The sequence below is a fragment of the Penaeus japonicus genome, unplaced genomic scaffold (genome assembly GCF_977035675.1).
Source record: "Penaeus japonicus unplaced genomic scaffold, GWHDUDI00000001_assembly GWHDUDI00000024, whole genome shotgun sequence".
Taxonomy (NCBI): domain Eukaryota; kingdom Metazoa; phylum Arthropoda; class Malacostraca; order Decapoda; family Penaeidae; genus Penaeus; species Penaeus japonicus.
Genome location: NW_028234426.1, coordinates 14,316,110 through 14,336,109, shown reverse-complemented (window position 1 = coordinate 14,336,109; position 20,000 = coordinate 14,316,110). Strand labels below are relative to the sequence as shown.

The 20,000-nt window shown below is 33.6% G+C and overlaps 2 protein-coding genes across 4 annotated transcripts in view; one reads left to right on the top strand and one right to left on the bottom strand.

The window, feature by feature from the left end:
• Positions 1-12,137, top strand: part of Creld (Cysteine rich with EGF like domains) — a 19,291-nt gene extending 7,154 nt beyond the window's left edge. For 2 of the 3 annotated variants that reach the window (XM_043023255.2, XM_043023253.2), the window contains exon 8: positions 3,403-5,210. In XM_043023255.2, coding sequence (XP_042879189.1) covers positions 3,403-3,644 — 242 coding nt within the window. In that variant the 3' untranslated portion in view covers positions 3,645-5,210. Of the gene's footprint in view, positions 1-3,402; positions 5,211-9,479 lie in introns of those variants that run through there. The other variant, XM_043023257.2, reaches the window with a different exon arrangement.
• LOC122257757 (RNA-binding protein NOB1) overlaps positions 10,639-20,000 on the bottom strand; it is a 17,190-nt gene continuing 7,828 nt past the window's right edge. The window contains exons 5-10 of the mRNA XM_043023251.2: positions 17,329-17,572; positions 15,067-15,263; positions 14,545-14,664; positions 14,086-14,205; positions 12,828-12,963; positions 10,639-11,132 (exon numbers count right to left, since the gene is read on the bottom strand). Coding sequence (XP_042879185.1) covers positions 10,990-11,132; positions 12,828-12,963; positions 14,086-14,205; positions 14,545-14,664; positions 15,067-15,263; positions 17,329-17,572 — 960 coding nt within the window. The 3' untranslated portion in view covers positions 10,639-10,989. The remainder of the gene's footprint in view (positions 11,133-12,827; positions 12,964-14,085; positions 14,206-14,544; positions 14,665-15,066; positions 15,264-17,328; positions 17,573-20,000) is intronic.

Here is a 20,000-nt window from a genome sequence, read left to right as displayed (position 1 = left end):
TTTGGTTGTAGATCACTAAATGATATACAGAATGATATATATATATATATATATATATATATAAGTAAAGTCATATGTATTTGGAAATATTACCACAAGTCAGTCTCTAGTTGGACATTTTGAAATCGTTATATTTTCTAAGCATAATTCATAGTGATGTATTGTCATAATTAGGAAATATAGAACAGGCAACTAAAGTACTGGTACTTGGTACATATTTGACTTTTCACAAACATATTGTCAATATATAAAAAGTTCAGAACAACATATTTTCCCTCATGAAAATTGTTGTTATTAATAAACAGAAATAAAAAATGTATGTTTCTATCACTTGTTGACATTGACCATGAGCGATGCAGGTATACAATTGATACTAGGAGGCTGTGCTTTATTCCTTACACCTGATAACTATCATACCAGGTCCTGACAACTTGTTTTCTGCTCACATATAAGATAGTGTAAGAAATAGAGACCAAAAATGTATTCATTTATCATTTGCTATTGACTGTATCAATACAATAATCCCAAAAATTTCTGTGTGTCTGTCCATATGCGTGTGTGCATCAGGAATATCTTTCATTGTCAAGTTTCTCTGGCCTTTTTCAAAATTAATTAGGTAGATGGGCAAGAGCTGTCATATTCACTATCTGAGGTCAGGTAACAAACTGACCTCATCCTCAGTATCTGGCATGATGCTTGATTCTGCCCAAGTGCCTGATGATGCCTTGTTGCTTCTCATTTCTTGTAAAGGCTCTAGAACATACAGTGAAAGCCAAACCATGAAGTACAGGAAAATGGTTAAGAATGCTTTAGAAGAGGCAAAACAGTCATAAAGTGTATTAAACAAGTTTCTGCCTATTCTCAGAACAGATTAGATAGTACTATTCTTTATCCATGATTTATAAGAATGAATTTTCATGCCAAAGTAGATATTAGATGCTAAGCAAATCTAGTTGAACATTTACCAAACTGTTGATTTTTTTTATTGTAAAGATTCCAATAAATGAAATATATAGTAAGAAACTTATTGATGCTGGTGACATGCAGTGTCCACTTCGTCTTATTTTTATTTTTACACATAGATGGTTCCACAAGTGCTTAGTCAACAAGAAGTTAGTCAGTAGGCCTAACTGAATTTTCAAGAAGAAAAAGTTCTATTTCTATTAACATCTTTACAAACATTATTATTGCAATTTTTATTATAATGACAATGCATATGCCAATGACTACAATAATAGCAATAAAATTAAAAACTTGTTCCCCACAAATTTAAATAATGGGGTACACAGGTTAGGTCAGGTAGGCTTGCTTATTAACTCCTTATTGACTAAACACTTGTCTAACCATCTGTGTAAAAAACGGTGGACAGTGCATGTATACATGCACACCTGACATCAAAGGTTAAGAGGGAGGGAGAGCACACTATATCCATTTCTTTCAATATTATTTAACCATATTTATGGTCTATATTGAATCTTTACATAAGATAGGGATGACCTTAATATGTCAGATTTATTGTACATATACTCAATTACTCACCATATAGCTTTTGTCTTGTAACTTTTTCTTCTCGTTTTCCATTGTCAGCTTGGTTAAGTTGTCATAACTCATAGATTGTTTTGGTTTCTTTGCTTTCAAGTAGACTCCCCTGCAAAAATTACTTCCCAGTCCCAACCAAATCCAACTACTAAATGTTGAGAAGTCTCTCTTAGCACATATGTGTGACTGACATAGAACAGATATTTTTATTTGTTTTTAGTTTTTCATTCATGTCATGGAAAGTAATTGTTGACAGTTATTGCTTTATAAAAGCAATGACTAGATTAAGAAAGGATCTTAAGTAACATATTCAAAATACTAGGGCTATTGCTTGTGTACAGAATATGAGATCTAAAATGTAAGGCAAAACAATGTTATTTCAGGTCAAATTATTTTTCTTATCCCTTTTTTATTCCAAGTATGAAGATAATTTGTTTAGAGGAAAAGGTAAAGATGAATGAGTGACTTCTGAGCAGATGATTTATTTTTTTCCATTTGTATTTTTTCTTGTCACAATTAACTTTTAGAGATATATAATGTGCTTCAGTGTTTAAAGTATCAAAAGGTCTTACTTTATTTATTTGCTGATTAACTTAATGTCAGTGTAATGAAAAACAAAGGATAATCATAGCTTCTATTATAATTATTGTGTAGGTTAATTTATGAAATCTAAATGGTTGGTGGTATGCATCCTAAATATATAGATTTATGCATATAAAACATGTATGTATGTTTATTCTTACACATAGAAATGCAAACACATACAAACATACGTGAATTTATTTCTTACTTTTATATTTATTTATTTACACTTATAAGAATATGTGAGAGAGAGACTTACCAAGATATTAGAATATGAGAACAAGAGTACAGGGGAAATATAGTTATATTTCACTTAAATATAGTTATATTTCATTTAACTTAAATCAAATATTAGAAATTATCTAGCATCTGTCATTGCTCAAAAAAATTATATTCAGTTGTAAAATTTTCCACATTAATAATAACCACTGAATGCTTATCACCAGCTTCAATAATGGGTTTGAAAAGCACATCATGAGGCAATACTCTTTCATTGCTTTTATGTTGTATAAAAGAATTTTTTAATTTGATACATTATTTTTCTGCTATATGTATTTTACGTACAATGTTAGTTATGAGGACTATGTGAAGTCTTATGCAACTTGAGATTAGACATGTTTACTAATTCTGAAGACTAAGCTTTTACAATGAAAAATGAGTTTGCATTACATCAGCTCAAAGAGAAAAATGTTTTATTATGAATAGGCTTCCTAAGTTATGCATGGATATAATTTCCCATGTGAATAGATCTTTTATATTCAATTTAGAACCAATTTCAAAACAAGTTGTAGCTTGCATGAAATTAATAGAGAAAAACTTTTGTATAGTGACTGCATGGTGCGTAGAAAAGCTAGTCAAATACACATTACGTTTAGTTGTGACTTGGTTCCCGTTAGGTTATTAGAAGAGTATATGTTATAGCTTAGGCATTTCTTTAGTTTTTTTTGTAATTCCTGTAGATTTATTTTTTCTTTGCAAATTTTAAGTAGTGCTTGATTCTTATTTATCTCTCTAAATGGCTCTTAACCTGAGATGACTGGGAAACTTGATATTTAGTTCTAAGAATAGACACATTTTTTTTATGATTGTATGTTCTAATACAATGCTTTAAAAGTCTGAGAGACAAGTATTAGTTTTATTGTTTTGAGGATGGAGAAGTAATTTGGCTTTAAAGTTTCACTTCATTTTTGACTAGTTGATATTGTAATTTATCTACAAATGTTGAGACAGTTGTTTCCTATCCTTCACTGACATGGTTTTGGTGTTGGGCGTATATTGCAGACAATGGAGCGAAGGAACGAGACAAACACATGACATTTGCCCGCTATGTCACATATGCAGGGCTCACAATTGCCACTTGCATCATCCTCCAGAAGAATACCTGCATAGCTGCGATTGTGGGTGTTAGTGTGGCTATTTACATCAGCTTCTCAGAATATTACCTCAAGGATACAACTGCACCTTCTCTCATACCACAGATACCATTATCTTCAATGTTCCCAGGAGCAGAGATAAGCGAATAGTTTACCATTTTGTAATAGCTGTTTGGATATGAAATGTGGGATTTAATATGAAGTGAAAAAGAGATACAGAATAGAAAATTATTTTTAGACTAGCCTTCACAACAGATGATAGAGTAAATAACCAGAAGAGAGAAGAGTAAAATCCGAAGAGATTTATATAACTGGATTACTAGTTCTTAAATGTGGTAAATATACAAAATAGATAAATTATGAAATAAAATCTTGATAAAAGGGATAATTTATGCAAATCACACATGAAGCAAAACTTTATACGTCTAAGAATATTTTGTTATAAGATACATCATGCTTCACATAGAATCATTTTAAAAGATTGATATATGTCTGTTAACCCATTGGTCATGGTTTTAATAAGATATGTATGCAGTTATGTGGCGGGTTTATGTTGCATGGCACGATGCCATCCTCGTTTACGACCAACTCTGCCTTGACAGCAAATCATGCCATCCGCTATCAATGGGTTAATGGAAAATGAAAAATGTGTATCATGTAATTTGACGAGTGACTATATATCGTAGGACAGTTCCTTTTTTGACTGCATCACAAATAAAGAAAAATGATCCCTCCTACTAATTATTTATGCTAATACTACATTAATATAGAACTAATTAATAGATGATAGAAGAACATCAGTCAAAGTGCATTTTTGTTACTAAACTGCACTCTTAGTTGTTTGAGATTATGTACATTTCAGTCTTCAAAGATTTTCACTGTTAGGATAATTTATGATAAATATTGGTCTCAAAACTGCCATTGCAGATATCATTATTTACTAATGAGGTACATGGTTGTTAATACTCTACAGTAAAAGGATAATCGTTTGGTATGGGAATTACAAAGATTTATTTAGACTTGTAGAATTTCCAAATACATGTGAACTTTTTGAATTACAAAAGATTATTTGAAGTTGTATTCAGTGCCGAGAATATTTATTTTTTCATGAATTGGGATTTTCAGAATATTTAGTTTATTCTGTTTTAATGTTTGTATCTCTAAAATAATCAGACAGTGATACTTTGCACAAACTTCTGTTCCTTACCATTGTGATGGTAAATCAGTTACTTACTGACTAAAGCAATTGAGACCCATTATCTTTCAGTCAGTAGACCTCCTTCACCTGTACTTGACATTTCATTTTTTAAGTCCTTTGAAGTGAGTTGGTATCTCATTTGTCTATATAGATTTAGATACGGAAGGAATTTATTACTGTATGTCTCCTAAAGTTGTTGTGATAGGTTTTCAAATTTAATACATTAGATATAGCATATGGTTGGTATTTTAGAATTGAATGGAATGTAGAATATATCACCTGGAATTACATTGTATGCACAGTGTGCTACCCCCTCAGTTAAAGCCAGTGTCAGGTGGAAGAAAATTTCTTTAAAAAACTAAGCCATTGGTAGTTTCTCTTTTAATTACAATATGAGTATTTTTCTTGTTAATGTAATTACTGTTGAGAGGTGATGTTAAGTGTTCAGTACTTTGTTCATCTTCATGCAGGGAAGACTTCTTGACATTTTTAAGAAATAAAAGAATAGGACCCCACTACTCCCATGGTTTGTTTTTACATTTCTCTGCATACACTTGATGGGATGTTGCTGCCATTGCAGTGTAGATAATAACTTACCAGGGGGGATTTAACTCTAGTAATGAAAGTAATGATGTATTGGAAAAAGTGACTGATCAGATGGGGCTATTGATTTTATTGATATATGCACTAATACTTATTTCCAAACTTAAAAAACAAAGAAGAAAACATAATACTGATGTCAGAAATCAGTTGCCATTGTTAAAATATTTCAAATCTACTTACTGCTGAATTGTATGATGTGTTTCATGTTGAGAGGTAATTTTGTTTGCTCTTCCACATGCATGCACAATACTTAAATGATGAAAAAGACAGTTTTAAATGCAACATTGACACTAGCATACTTGTGAGTCTTCTTCCACAGATTAACCTTTATGGCAAAGATTTTCAAATTTTAGGAAATATTGTTTCTATTGTCAACAAGTTTTATGACTAGAATGATTTTGTAAAATGTCTGAAGTGAAATCCTCTTTTCCAATTGGATAGATATAGGATGCATGTCCTTTAGGGGGCTTACCATTCAATTATATATATGATATTCTTGTGGCAGTTACTATTTTCAGGTACATAAAGCATCCCCCCCCCTTTCTAAAAAGAAAAATGATAATGACAATGAAGCGTTTACCATCTGTATTATGATTTTTGCCCTGGTGTCAGTAATTCAGGCACAATATATGTTCAGTGGTCACATAATGTGATAATTGCTTATGGTTGAAGTTATATGCATTAAGGATTTCAGTCTTAATATAATCTGTTTTTACTTGTGCACCAAGGTTGTTTGATAGTAATTCCATTTAGATAGTGGTTTAGCATCAATTTTTGGTACTTGTATCTGTTATCATCTATATGGTTCATGTTCACCCCAACCCTCATTATTCAGTAAAATAGCTGTTATTCATTTTTTTCAGCTTTAGTTAGTTATAGCTTATGGATTCATGGATTTTTATGTTGTAAGTGCTATTCTACACATGATTGGCACCAATTATATATTTTATGATTTTCACAATTTTCCAACATCAACCTTACAGGGTTCTTATTTATATAATGAAATATTTTTTTCTTTCTTTCTCTCTTACTTTTTTATCAGTCTTTCATATCCTAACTATACTCATGTAACCTAGCATTGATAACTTTACCAAAAATAGTTTATAACTAACAAATATCAGGTTCTTCAAATTTCTAAGCCAGAAAAAGATTGTGAAAAAAAATGCAGTAAGATAACTTGGTATTGGTGAAAAATCTACATATTGGTATTCTCTTCTCACCTTTATTTTGTTTAATTCTGAAGTGATGCTTAGGACATAACTTGTTTTTTTTTTTAATATTTAAATATTAAAGATAAAAGGAAGTATGTTCAATAATGTAACTTTGATAAGGTTTAATTGTCCATTTACTTTTTGTATATTACTGTTTTACTTTTAAGTTTACTGCTATGTTTTACAATTAACTTGCTTTTTTGTGGCCTATTCAAGCACAAAAACTGCAAGAAGAAAAATTGCTTGTAGTCTGGTCAGGATAAAGGAGATTTTTTGTTATTTTCAAATAAAGAGATTTGAATAGGTGATATTATTTGGGCAATATTTAGGTAATCACTATAAACCCTATTTAAAGAAAATGTTTCTATTGTCATTATGCAGAGTTGTACAGCACACATATTCTAGTCATTAAAGTTCAATAAAAAATATCTGTTTTCTATTCACCCATCTCGCAGGCAGTGAATTTTTATTGCACTTCTCTTGTGATAATGAGAAAGAGAGAGTGCTTGAGTGAGTGAGTTTAAAGGCAGAGCATAGTTGTTATGATGTACATAATGACCCTGATTAGGTCTAAAAGACATTATGCAACCTTAGAAACTGCTCACTCTTGAAGGGTACTCACAGTCATAATGTTCTATGACCATCATGGTGCTAGTCTCCAAGCTACAGCTTTCCAAAGTCGGACTAAACCCTGTCTTGTGATGGTTTTAACCCAAATCCTCCGGATGGCATGCAGTGAAGACGTCACCTTCTTGGCCCAAATTCCGGTTGTCATGTAAGGTGACGGCACCTCTATACCGGGCGTCATAAGATAAGATGAGACCCCGGAATGAGTTTAGGCCTACGCGGTAGCCTCCCGGAAATGCATCACGCGCCAGTTATCAACGACCCGCAGCATTTGGGTTAAGGGAAAATGCTCATTGGGCAAGTTCCCTTAGTATAAGAAATATCCCATCTTGATGGTCAGTTAGATCTTTCAGGCTCCTGTTTATAACAGGTTAACTTGATAACTCCAGGTATTTGTAGAAAGCATAAGGCCATTCCCCTGTGGAAAACTTGTAGCTGCCTGGCCCTCACTCAGGTTATGATTTCAGCTGTAGCCCATGCCATGTGACAAGTCATGTACTATATTTTATTATATTATTTAAGTTTTCAGTGAATTATGGCTGTCTTTTTGTGTACTGCATTAGCCATTTGATGTGCTATGTCATGGTTGTATATATATTGTATTGATGCCTTATTAGCTCCTGGTGTGGCTTACTCTCTGTTTGCTGGAAAGTAACCTGGTACTAGTATTACTTCAGAGTGTGGTAGCACTCAAAGCAGGGGTACTGACAAAGAGGCACTCCACATTATTACCATGTAGTCTGTGTCAACTTCCTAACTTGGTGGTCACAACATTACTACCTTTAGCAGTCTCTATCTGTTTTCTTCTATTGTCATGCTGGCTGGATGAACAGACCTGCCCCCAGGGTGTGTAACCTCTGTCTGGAAGGCCAGCTATGTCATTTCACTTATGAGTGCATTATGCACTGCAAAGGCATTACTAAACATGTCAAGAAGGCAGAACATTGCATTTTTTTTACAAAAAACAAGGAATAACATAGATACACTTGGAATATATATAGTATTTGTGTCAAAATATTTAAATAAACCTTGTCTATAATAAAGATAAGTGCGATTTTCATGATCATATTTATTGTCCAGTAATGGAAGTGCAATCTGAGTGCCACTCCTCACATGGCATGGGCATCTCATCAATATATTGTAAGATCATTGAAATCAAGGCACCTGGATAAATGCTGATGCCATGGTATTTGTCTTTGTATCAGGAATGGTGGTAAATAGTGTTATTAATATATCAGCAGTGGGGATAAATATAAGGTAATGTTTTATCTTATGCTTATAAAGAAATGTCAATTTCATTGCTTTCCCTACCTGTTGTAGTTGCATGTGCTTGCCTATGACTTGCTTTGCAATTTTTTGATCAGCTTACAAGAAATTAGTCATTATTTATTAGTTTAACTACATAGTGACAAACTTACAGTCCATCATTGTTAAGATCTTTTATTATTTACACCAACTGTTAAATGCTTGTTTACTGGAAAAATTTACCTACAGCATTTCATTATGCAAGAAATCAACAAAAATAAATACTATTTGGAAGTCTAGTGTAAAACAAAACAAAACAAAACTATAATTTTTATAAATTGGAAAAATGTGTGAAAAACAATGAAACTATGAACATAACCTTTATATTTTTGACATATCCTTTCTTGAAATACCTAATTACTGAAAGAGTTATGTAGGTACACATATGTACTCCTTAAAACACACATGTATGGGTATGCACATATCCCCCACCCCCGGTGTAATAAAACGCTCTCCCAGTTTAGACTAATTCACAATAGACAGAAATATGTGAATAATTTGGCCCACAATATAGTTGTGCTAGAATCAGTAATAAAATGTTGTGTGGTTATAATCCTGTAAATTTTCATGTATGCATATTTGTACCTTTTTCTTTATTGAAACCATAAGAGCCTAAATCTCATACTTATTACTGATGTTACAGTTTGCTTTAATTTTTTTAAGAAAATGACTTTGAAGTGCAAAAATTTTCCCAGGGAGGAGCTGTCTTCCACACTCTAGTGCTTGGTGGTCCAATTGCACTCAGCCCTGTAGAATGTCTGGGATCTGCCATTGCACTCATACACTAAATAAATATTCTTTATCATTCATCTTATAAGAATGTTTTTTCTAAAAAAAATTAAATAAATAAATGAAAGCTTTCTGGTCATTCTTTGGTTGAATATTTATAAGAATTTAAAGTATTTTTTATTTGATACACTTATGCTTTTAATTTTATTTCTGTTTACTTTATCCTAATTGTTTCAGATTGAGATTTGTTTTTGTGTGATTTCCTAGATTTCTGTAATTAAACTAATGTTGATTGATTTTTTCTCCCAACAGATGAAGATAGTATAGAAGAGGAGGATGACAATGAGGCCAGTACTCAGAGTAGCAGTAATGACAAAGAAACTGCAGAGATAAATAGAACAGAAGACATTAATAATGAAGAACTCCAACAAAAAAGTGAACTGTGATAGGTACTCTTTAGTGGCTTATTTATCATTTCAGGTAGACTTTTAGCAATTCTTTATTTTCATACATTTAGGTTTTCTGTCAGGGCATAAAGAACATCACTTTCAGTTAAAGGCATTATATGTAATTTTAACAATAAATGACTATGAATGGGATTTTGAGAGAGAAAAAAAATAATTTTCTATGTTTTCTGATTGCACTTTCATGCAGTGAGGGTAAAGAGTTTTTTTTTCTTACTAGATAATTAATTGACAGGGCAAAAACTGTCAGTGAACCATATTTGTCGGCACAAATAAATTCATAGGTTTTACCAGCTGAACAGAAAGTTGCTCTTATCACAGCAGTTGCCAAAGAAAAAGCACATTTCATTTCATTGCCATTTTTTTTTTTTTACTTTACAGTATTTTGCATTTACTTGACATTAAGGTTAGGGCAGCTGCAGCATGTAGAAATCTAAAAATAGATTTATTCCTCTGAGCATTTAGTTTAATGTGACAAATGAAACAAAGAGGTTCTGCTGTGTATGGATCAGTTTTCATTTAATTACACCTGGTGTTTAATTGAAATGTAACACCTAATTGAACTAAATTGTAAACATTGTATGATATATTAGACATTACTGGCAATGTCCCAAAGGAATACTTGTATATAGTATATTCTACAGAATTGTAAAGGGCTTATACAGTGATACTAACTAATTGATAAGTTTTTACACATCTTAATCATCTCATGACATATGCCTGTGTAATGTATCCATACAAGGAGTAACCTCATTGAAAAGAGGGATTCCTTCAGATAAAATTCAAAAAGGAGTTTCTTTTCTTTTTGCTTGATTTTTTGTTTTTGTTTGACTGTGATCTCAAGAAAATAATATAGAATAATCAAATAGAAGTCACTTTGTTGCTGTATTCCTTTCATATAAAATATAGATTGAAAAAAGTAAAAAAGTAGCAACCAGAGACTTTTCAAACCATTAGATGTGCAATAATGGTTGATCTCTCTTTTCATGTGACAATAAACCTCAGGATTTCCATCATATTATTTATTAACAATCTATGGAAAAAATATACTCGTTTTCATACCAGATCAAATGCAATACACACACCCATGTGTAATTTCCATATCTTTATAACTTATCTGCTTCATAAAGTCAAGAATTCAAAATAACAAATACTAATACAAAAAGTGGAAAAAAAACTTCCACAGATAAAGAAGTAGTAAACATCAATACATGAAGCAATACCACTAGTAACTTTCAGGCTTAGACTTTAATGTGGCTTTTTTTAAATCCTAAAACAATGGGTATGTGAATATATCCTTAGTAAATATTCGTAACAATATACATGTCCATATTTACACTACAAGCATCCATACACCATTATTTTTTTCTCTTTCCTGTTGTTCTTCTTCCTTCATTGGGGTTCTTCTTTTCCCAGTACATCTGATGATTCTTTTTCCCAGCAATATAACCCAGTTGTGAAGCACGAGAGTAAACATCACGCACAGCAAATGGTGAATTTACTGAAAATAAAATTAACAAATAATTTTAATTTTAGATATTGTATTAATAGGCAACAATACAATTAAAGACCACATATCATAATCACCAAATGGTTGCACTACTTTCTACTGACATATTGAAACAAAAACACTATAATAGTCATTATATGAAACACAATTTTTAAACAAGCCAATTTGGGTACCTTGTGGAACACACCTAATCATACTACCAACTCTCATTTCCTCTTTAGCAAAATTCTACAAATCAACTAATGAACCTGTTACACTAAAACCCAAATCAACTAATTCAAGTAACAATTATTTAAAACTGACCAATGGTCTACATACTCCACTTATTTGCTCCAATAAAATTTAATGCAAGGAAATTCTAAAACTTTCCCTTCTGAGTCAATCATTGGTTTCATATCAGCCTCTATCTGTCAATCAGTTTTCTATATAAATTGTAATTTAGCTCCTTTTACAGAGACCGAAGTTTTCATGAAACTTTAATTTTGGGAGGGAGAAAATATCAATATGCCCTTTTATTTCCACTTTTGACATCAATATATAATTTACTTTTGAAAGCCATTTCTAAGCTTTTAAGCAAGCTTACTTTAGATACCCCCCATTTACAATCACTATTTTTCACATTGTATACATATGTAACAACAAGAATAGATCTTTCTAATAAACTCCCCCTCCCCTTTCTAGTCAACACTAAAAATTTTATCATTCAACTAACGCTTACCAAATAGCTATACTTATATTCATAACATGTTTGTTTACTAAGCATTTAATTTGAATTGTTCATTATTTTTTCTTTTATTTTTATAGTTTTGTATATTATAATACTCAAATGCTATATAAGTAGCATTTCTTACATTTCTATGTAAACTATCCACTTATATATTTTCTGCATAATGTGACCAACTACAGAAAAAAGGATAAAATCACTTTGTTATGAACACAAGGTCATGATATATGTACTTTATAACTTGTAATTTCTCAATAAATAAAATTTAAAAATCCTGTTTGAATCTCTACAATTATACTTGCAACCAGTGAAGTAAATCAACATATGCAAATCACAGCTATAAGTATTGCATCGCAGGATAAATATCAAGTTATCTAACCCCTTGCACATGGGCCTATGTTCATTTGGAAGGGCTGGTAGAATGAGGGACTTGAACAGGAGTTTGGTGGAAAAAACAGTCAATTGCTATAGAATACTGCAAATCTTCACTACTTTTGTTGCATTTTGTCATGCTTATACCAATATCCACTATAAGTCTCCAAGACTTATAGTGGATATTGGTATAAGCATGACAATTTTAAGACAAGTAATCCCTGTAGTTTAATCTTTACGTCTCCACACAAGGAGGAAAATATGCTGTACACTCTGTGTAACATCACTATCATAAATTCAGAGAAGTACAAAGTTTGGCAAAAAAAAATTCTTCATTGTAATAGAGAAAAGAAAAGCTATTTACAACTATATACACTCCTTGTCACACCTAGTGCTGAATGGCAAAACAGCCAAACTGGAAGTGGCATTTTATAATATTTGTATATGGTCAAAACCACTTAGGGCATCAACATATTGCCACCCATCCACAAGGGTGTAGTTAAGGAGCACATGCAAAAACTAAAGCCAAATTCTGTGTTTCACATTAAAACAATTCAAAACAACTTGAAAGAATAATAAGCCATACTCACAAGTATCATAGTCAACATGAAGTGGGTTGACTTTTTTATAACTAAGTCTACTGGCATGTTTCTTTGCTTCTTTCTGATCAGCTGCTAAGATTGGATTTCTTGCATGTTTGCCTCCTTTTGGCATGGGTAGGGAGAACTGTGAAAACAAAAAGGAAATGAATGTTTAATCATTACAACACTAACATTCAAGAAATAAAAGCAAGGATATTGTAACACTGCAGTTTGTGAGTATGTTATATATTCAAGAACAAAGGAACAGAAGAGGGAAGAAAGAGTAAACAAGGCAATTATGAAGTAGGAGAAAAAAGAGGTAGATAAGGTAGTGGAGATGATGAGGAAGGGGAAAAGGAGGAAGATAAGGTGATGGAGATGATGATGACAAGGAAGATAAGATGTTGGAGAGGAGGAAAATGAGGAAGATAAGGTGATGGAGAGGAGGATGAGAAAAGGAGGTAAATAAAGTGGTGGAGATGATGAGGAAGAAGAAGCTGAGGTGTTGAAGAGGAAGAGGAGGAAAGTGAGGAAGATAAGGTGGTGGAGATGATGATGAGGAAAAGGAGGAAGATAGGTGTTGGAGAGGATCATGATGAGGGCTAGAAGAAAGATGAGGTGTTGGAGAGCATGAGGAGCAGGAAGAGGAGGAAGATACATTGGTGGTGGTCATAAGGAGGAGGAAAAGGAGTTAGATAAGTTGGTGGAGATGAGGAGGAGGAAGAGCAAACATAAACAATAGAAAGAAAGAGCAAAAACCCAGAAATTACTTCATAAAGATGAAAATATAAATAAATAAATAAGCAATATTTGTAATAATAATTATAATAATGGTAATGATCATGATGATGATAATAGTAGCAACAATAGTAATAATGTAATAGTATCATAATAATAACACCACCACTATTGCTACTACTAATAATAATTATAACAAAATGGGAAAGCAATAAAAGTGTGTCATTACAAATCTGACTTGACTCCTCATCCATTTGTTAATAAATGCTCTTCTAAATAGATAGAAAAATATAATGATAACACTAGATTAATGACATTAACATTAACAACACTAATGATTAAGAAAATAAAGAAAACTGTTTACAGCAGCTACAGCTATTATCATCATAAATTCCTACTACTACTAATAAAATCAATGAAAATAAATAATATCTATAAAAAGACATTCCTAGTTTCTATCTATCTTTTCTGTGTATGGGGGAATGAATGAATGAATGAATGAATGAATGAATGGATGGTCCAGTCTCACCTTTGTGCCCCTAATGTTAATTGGTCTCTTGGTGTTAACCCAAATCCTCTTTGTGCCATCGGGGTTGAGTGTCACTGCTACTCTCTTGAGAGTTTTATTACCACACTTTGGGCAAAACATCTGTAGAACAAAAAGGGTAATGATTATGATACACATAACTATAACAAAATACATGGCTATCATATATGAAATGGTCATTATCAGCTGGACATATAACAAAGCAATATCCTGATTTAAACAGTGTCACCAGTATAACTGCATTATTAGATGAAAACTAATAAAGCTGAAATCATGACATCCGTAAGAGAAACAGTCTTCAAAAGAAATATTACCTCTCCAGCTAATGGCATTACTGTAAATATAGAACATATTCTAAACAACAGATTGGAGAAAATTAAAAAACACTGAAAAAGGAAAGTTTTATTCTTTAATTGAAAAAAAAAAGTTGAGGAAACTCACTCTGTTCATAATACTTGTTGTCTTGAAACAGGCATAACATCGTAGAATGTAAGTCCTGACTTGCTGAATCAATTTCCCATCAACTCCCATCACCTTTAGGCCCATGTGCTTCATGACATTCTGAAAGCAAAAGAATTGTATAATTCGATTTCATACTTCCTCCACACATTTTCTGGAAGTATGATGGAATTGGTAGTGGAAGAAATTGGTTTAGACATCTTAATGCTTCCTAGATGTTTAGCCTGGGTTGGGCATCTTAAGATGTGTGTTTTCTATTGTTTTTAAATTTATGGTATGAAATAAGATATATTAGCAACATATGAAAAATTAGCAAAATGAAACTAATTAATTAGCATTTGTTATATTAGGTCATCATAAATGAAGGAATAAATAGCTTGTAACTTCAACAAAAGGAAAAATGCAGTACAAAGTGATCTGACATCACAGTAGGGTTAATATTCTTCATGAAAATCTATAAAATATGCAAGTGAACAAATATCAACATACAGTCAAACTCCCTACCTGCATTGCAAAGTCCGATGTCATGCAAGCTACAAGGACTTCCTTTTCCATATCTTCTTCCTCAGGCGTAAGTCCAATCCTCTTCATCTTATGTTTTTTGACATTAGTCAGAGTAATCCATCCCCCATCATCATCATCTTCATCACCATCTGCTTCCTCTGCATTAACACTGTCTTCATTGACTTCATCAGTTTGGTCTGTGTAAGAGCAGATAACTTAAGTTATCCCTTATTGTTTAATCCTAGATAAAAATGGCAAAAAAAAAAAAAAAAGGCAAAAATTATCATTTACTTTGATATCAAATGATTAAACTTAATAACTGTGAAATACAGCATCGGTTTTCGACAGGGCTGTTTTGGCTCTAAATGGTTGAAATGCCTGGATATTTCAAATGCATAAGCCAAACACCTCAGGCTATTCGCCCGCACTAGCCGCAGCCAAGCGCTATACACCTGATCACCTGGCTTGCCAGCCAGGAGGGTAGCCACAACGAAATATCTCATCCATGGCAACTGACGCTGTCACCACTGGACGTGATATCATGTCACCCGTCATTAACCCATCCATAGTCTCTAGCAAGCACTATCTATATAGAGCGATGGCACACAGCAAGTTGCCAACCTCTTGCTCTAAACTACTGCCAATAGAGATCATACACGCAGAATGAGATGAGTCTACAATGTGCCCCTGTGCCAGTAGGGATGCCTTGTACTGTGGCCCTCACAGTCATAAGCACAGGTCTCCTTCTTTATCCCTACCTCTTCATGTTATCTTCATTGTGGATGGTCATACTTTTCTTATTTGTTCATGACAGTACACAAATACAAAAAATAAAGTTGCATTATGTCCTCCCATAAAACAGCAATACTTCTATCACACTGAAAATAAAGAAAATAATGAGCTAATATGGACTCTTTTACTACAATTTAAATCAATTGTAGCATTGACAGAGCCTGTGATATGGCACATACAAGTCTCTCAATACAATAAAACACACAAAAGTTAAAACACAAAAAGACAAGCAATGCCAAGTACATAATTATGAAACAGGAGCCGTGTGATACCCAATTTGTAGACTATATTGCGCCACACTTCCCTCCTGGGTATACCTTACCATGGCTTCAGGTGGTTAACCCATTCACGCTGGGGCTATTCCGGCTCTGAATGGTCAGAATGCCGGGGTTTTTGAACGCAAACGCCTAACACCTCGGGATTCTCTAGCGCACTAGCCGCGAGCCTGGGCTGTCCGCTCGCTCAACCCGAGCACCGGCCTTGACCAAATATCTTGTCGCCGGCGTCAGGCCCAAAAACCACAAAGTGCGTCAGCATGTCATCTGGTGCGAATGGGTTAACCCATCATGGATTTGCTTGCCAAATCTTCAGGATGGGTTTTATTTCAGAGCGAGATAACTAGAAGCAACATAATTTGAATCTTCCCACTCTGTCTAGTCTATAACTCATTATAAAACTAAAGCCATTTTTGTGTTTTATTGTATTTAGAGACTTATATATGCTATATGACATGCTCTATCTATGCTGCAGTTGACTAAAATTGTAAATGCCATGTCAGCTCATTATTTTCTTTATACTCAGTGTGATAGAAGTACTGCTGTTTTATGGGAGGACAAAGAGCAACTTTTATTTTTTCTCATTTTTGAATACAAAACATATAACCACCTACAATGAAAATAGCATGAAGAGGTAGGGAAGAGGAAGGAAACCTGTGCTGGTGACTGAGTGCCACAGTAAAAGGCACCCTATTGGCACAGAGCACATTTTAGACATTGGGTAGGTTTTGAGTCACCTCCCTCTTCTTGCTCTGCCTACACACCCTCATTGGCAGTACTTTAGAGCAAGAGATCGTCAACTTGCTGTATGCCATCGCTCTCTAAAGATAGTGCTTGCTAGAGACTGTGGATGGGTGCCATTCAAGGCTCTCTCTCCTGTTGGTACAAGAAGAAAGTGGTGCCATCTAGGTTTTGGATTGTCATGACACCCATCCACAATGGGTTAATGCCTTATCATGCAATTATTTGAACTTTTCTGTATGGATAGTGTTTATAGCTGGATTTGGAGTAAAATAGGCCAAACTTTGAAAATTGACTTTTCTTGAGCCCAATCATGTCAGTGGGCCCTTGAGAAAAATAAATTTGTCAAGCTGAATTATCTTGTAGAAACAAAAAATTATAATGATATAAAGAACTAACATAGATATAAGTAGAGAGAAAGTGCTAAGTGCTAAAAATGTTATTCAGTTTTTACCTTCATAACATTCCTCCTCTTCTTTGTGGTTCTCTAAATCTGTCCTTTCATCTTCATTAAATTCTTCATATTCGTACTCTTCCTCCTCCTCCTCTTCTTGTTCATTTAGGTCCTGTTCTACTTTCTCCTCATTTGAGTCCCCATCTTCACCAACACTGTATGACTGCTCATCATCTTCACCAATGGAAAGAGAACCTATGTCTAAAGGTACCTGACTCTTCAATTGCTGACACTCTTCTCCTTCCTGCAAAAATTCAATATATAATATTAGAACATGGGGACATCCATAAGATAACTCTTAAATACTGATATAAAATTTGGTATGAATACATTACCTGCAAATGAATATGATAAAAATAATCCTCTAACACAAATCTTTTCAGTGGCTATTAATTCAATTAAAGAAGCTGTACACTATAAAAAATCAGATTAATTTCAATGCAACTACATCTTGCATCCACTAAACACAGCAGCTGTCTGACAACACATAATCCAATCAATTCAGAGGTATCTCTAGTTCTTATAGGTTTCACTGGCTAACACAAAATACTATGATGCTAGCCAAGGAAAAATTTAGAGCTACTTCAGCACTGAAACATTTTTACATGGAAAACAATATTTTCCTTCCTGTTACCACTGTTAGTTTCTATAGCATTAGGTATCCCCTACAAAATATATTTTACACTCATAAAATACTAAAAGATGATAGGGTTCCATCCTTATCACAACCAATTTACAGATGTGGAAGAAACCAAAATCCCTTAATGTTTTCCACCTCTAGTAGTGAGTGGCATCCCTCACTATACAATTGGGTCTTATTCCCTAAAATTTGAATAATATATAAATAGCCTTATAGCATAGGGGTATTTTTCAATCTACATAAAAAATGTACAAAAATAATCAAATTTTACAAACAAAACATAAAATCATTCAGACAGACTTTTTAAAAATGGAAAGAAACAAAGGTAAAGAAATTAGTGGAACACTCATTTCCATGCAGACTTTTTTTTTAAATGGGGAGAAACAAAGGTAAAGAAATGAGTGAATACTCATTTCCAATGTAAGGCTTCTCCTTTGCCCTTTGCCTTGAGCAATGGTAAGCTTACTTCCATTACACTTGTTAATACTCTAAATGAATCCCAAGACACTGTATATAATGATTAAACAAACACTATACAGTTACTAAGAAACAGGGAGAACAGAGTGAGCATAGCAAGGGTGGATACTCACTCCACTGTGCAGTGTCATTATCACATAACCACTAACCACACACCATATAATTGACTATAGCACATTAATATATAAAGAGAGAGAGAGAGAGAGAGAGAGAGAGAGAGAGAGAGAGAGAGAGAGAGAGAGAGAGAGAGAGAGAGAGAGAGAGAGAGAGAGAGAGAGAGAGAGAGAGAGAGAGAGAGAGGAGAGAGAGAGAGAGAGAGGAGAGAGAGAGAGAGAGAGAAGGAGAGAGAAGGAGAGAGAGAAGAGAGAGAGAAGAGAGAGGAAGAGAGGAGAAGAGAGAGAGAGAGAGAAGAGAGAGAGAGAAGAGAGAGAGAAAAGAGAGAGAGAAAAGAGAGAGAGAAAAGAGAGAGAGAAAAGAGAGAGAGAAAAGAGAGAGAGAAAAGAGAGAGAGAAAAGAGAGAGAAAAGAGAGAGAAAAAGAGAGAGAAAAGAGAGAGAAAAAGAGAGAGAGAGAAAGAGAGAGAGAAGAAAGAGAGAGAGAAAGAGAGAGAGAAAGAGAGAGAGAAAGAGAGAGAGAGAGAAAGAGAGAGAGAAAAAGAGAGAGAGAGAGAGAGAGAGAGAGAGAGAGAGAGAGAGAGAGAGAGAGAGAGAGAGAGAGAGAGATTTAAAGATTGTATAAACTGATCAATCATACTTCAATTGTTGATATAGCAAGGGATGCCTGTATAGGTATATAATCTTTTCAATACTGAGTTGATCAAAGGATCAGATACATTCATTCAGAACCATGTCTAATAATCTTTAGTTGGTGCAAAGTGGAAAGATTCAAATAGCAATAAAGAAAATAAAAACAAGTAGAGATATAAAGGAATTGCTTATCACCATGCCAAAAGAGAGTGGAAAGGAGAGACAACTGATATGCCATAAAAGAATAAAATGTAATGAGCACCTATTCTACGCCATAAGCACACACATGAACTAAACTGTGCAAGAATATAATCACAGATATCATTACAGTAGCTAGCAGTCTTGGATTAGTCCTGTATATGATAATGTCTGTTAACCCATTGCAGACGGGTGTCATGACATCCATTATGCATGAGTTTTTGGCCTGATTGCAGGTGTTGTGAAGTACATGACATTGGGAGAAGTTTCTTATTGTACCGTGAGAAACGAGTGAGTGATGACAATGGCAATCAAAATTACTATAATTGCTGTAATATTAAACAAAATGGGTTTAACCTAAAATCCAAAACCTATATGGCACTACTTTCTTCTAGCACCAGCAGAAGAGAGAATGAATAGCACCCATCCATACCAGCTGGAGAGAATGAATGGCACCCATCCATGGTCTCTAGCAAGCACAATCTTTAGAGAACTATGGCACACAGTAAGATGCCAACTTCTTGCTCTAACCTACCAGCGATGAATGATGTACAGGCAATATGAGAAGAGGAAGGTGACTTAAACTATGCTGTGTCTACAATGTGCCCATGT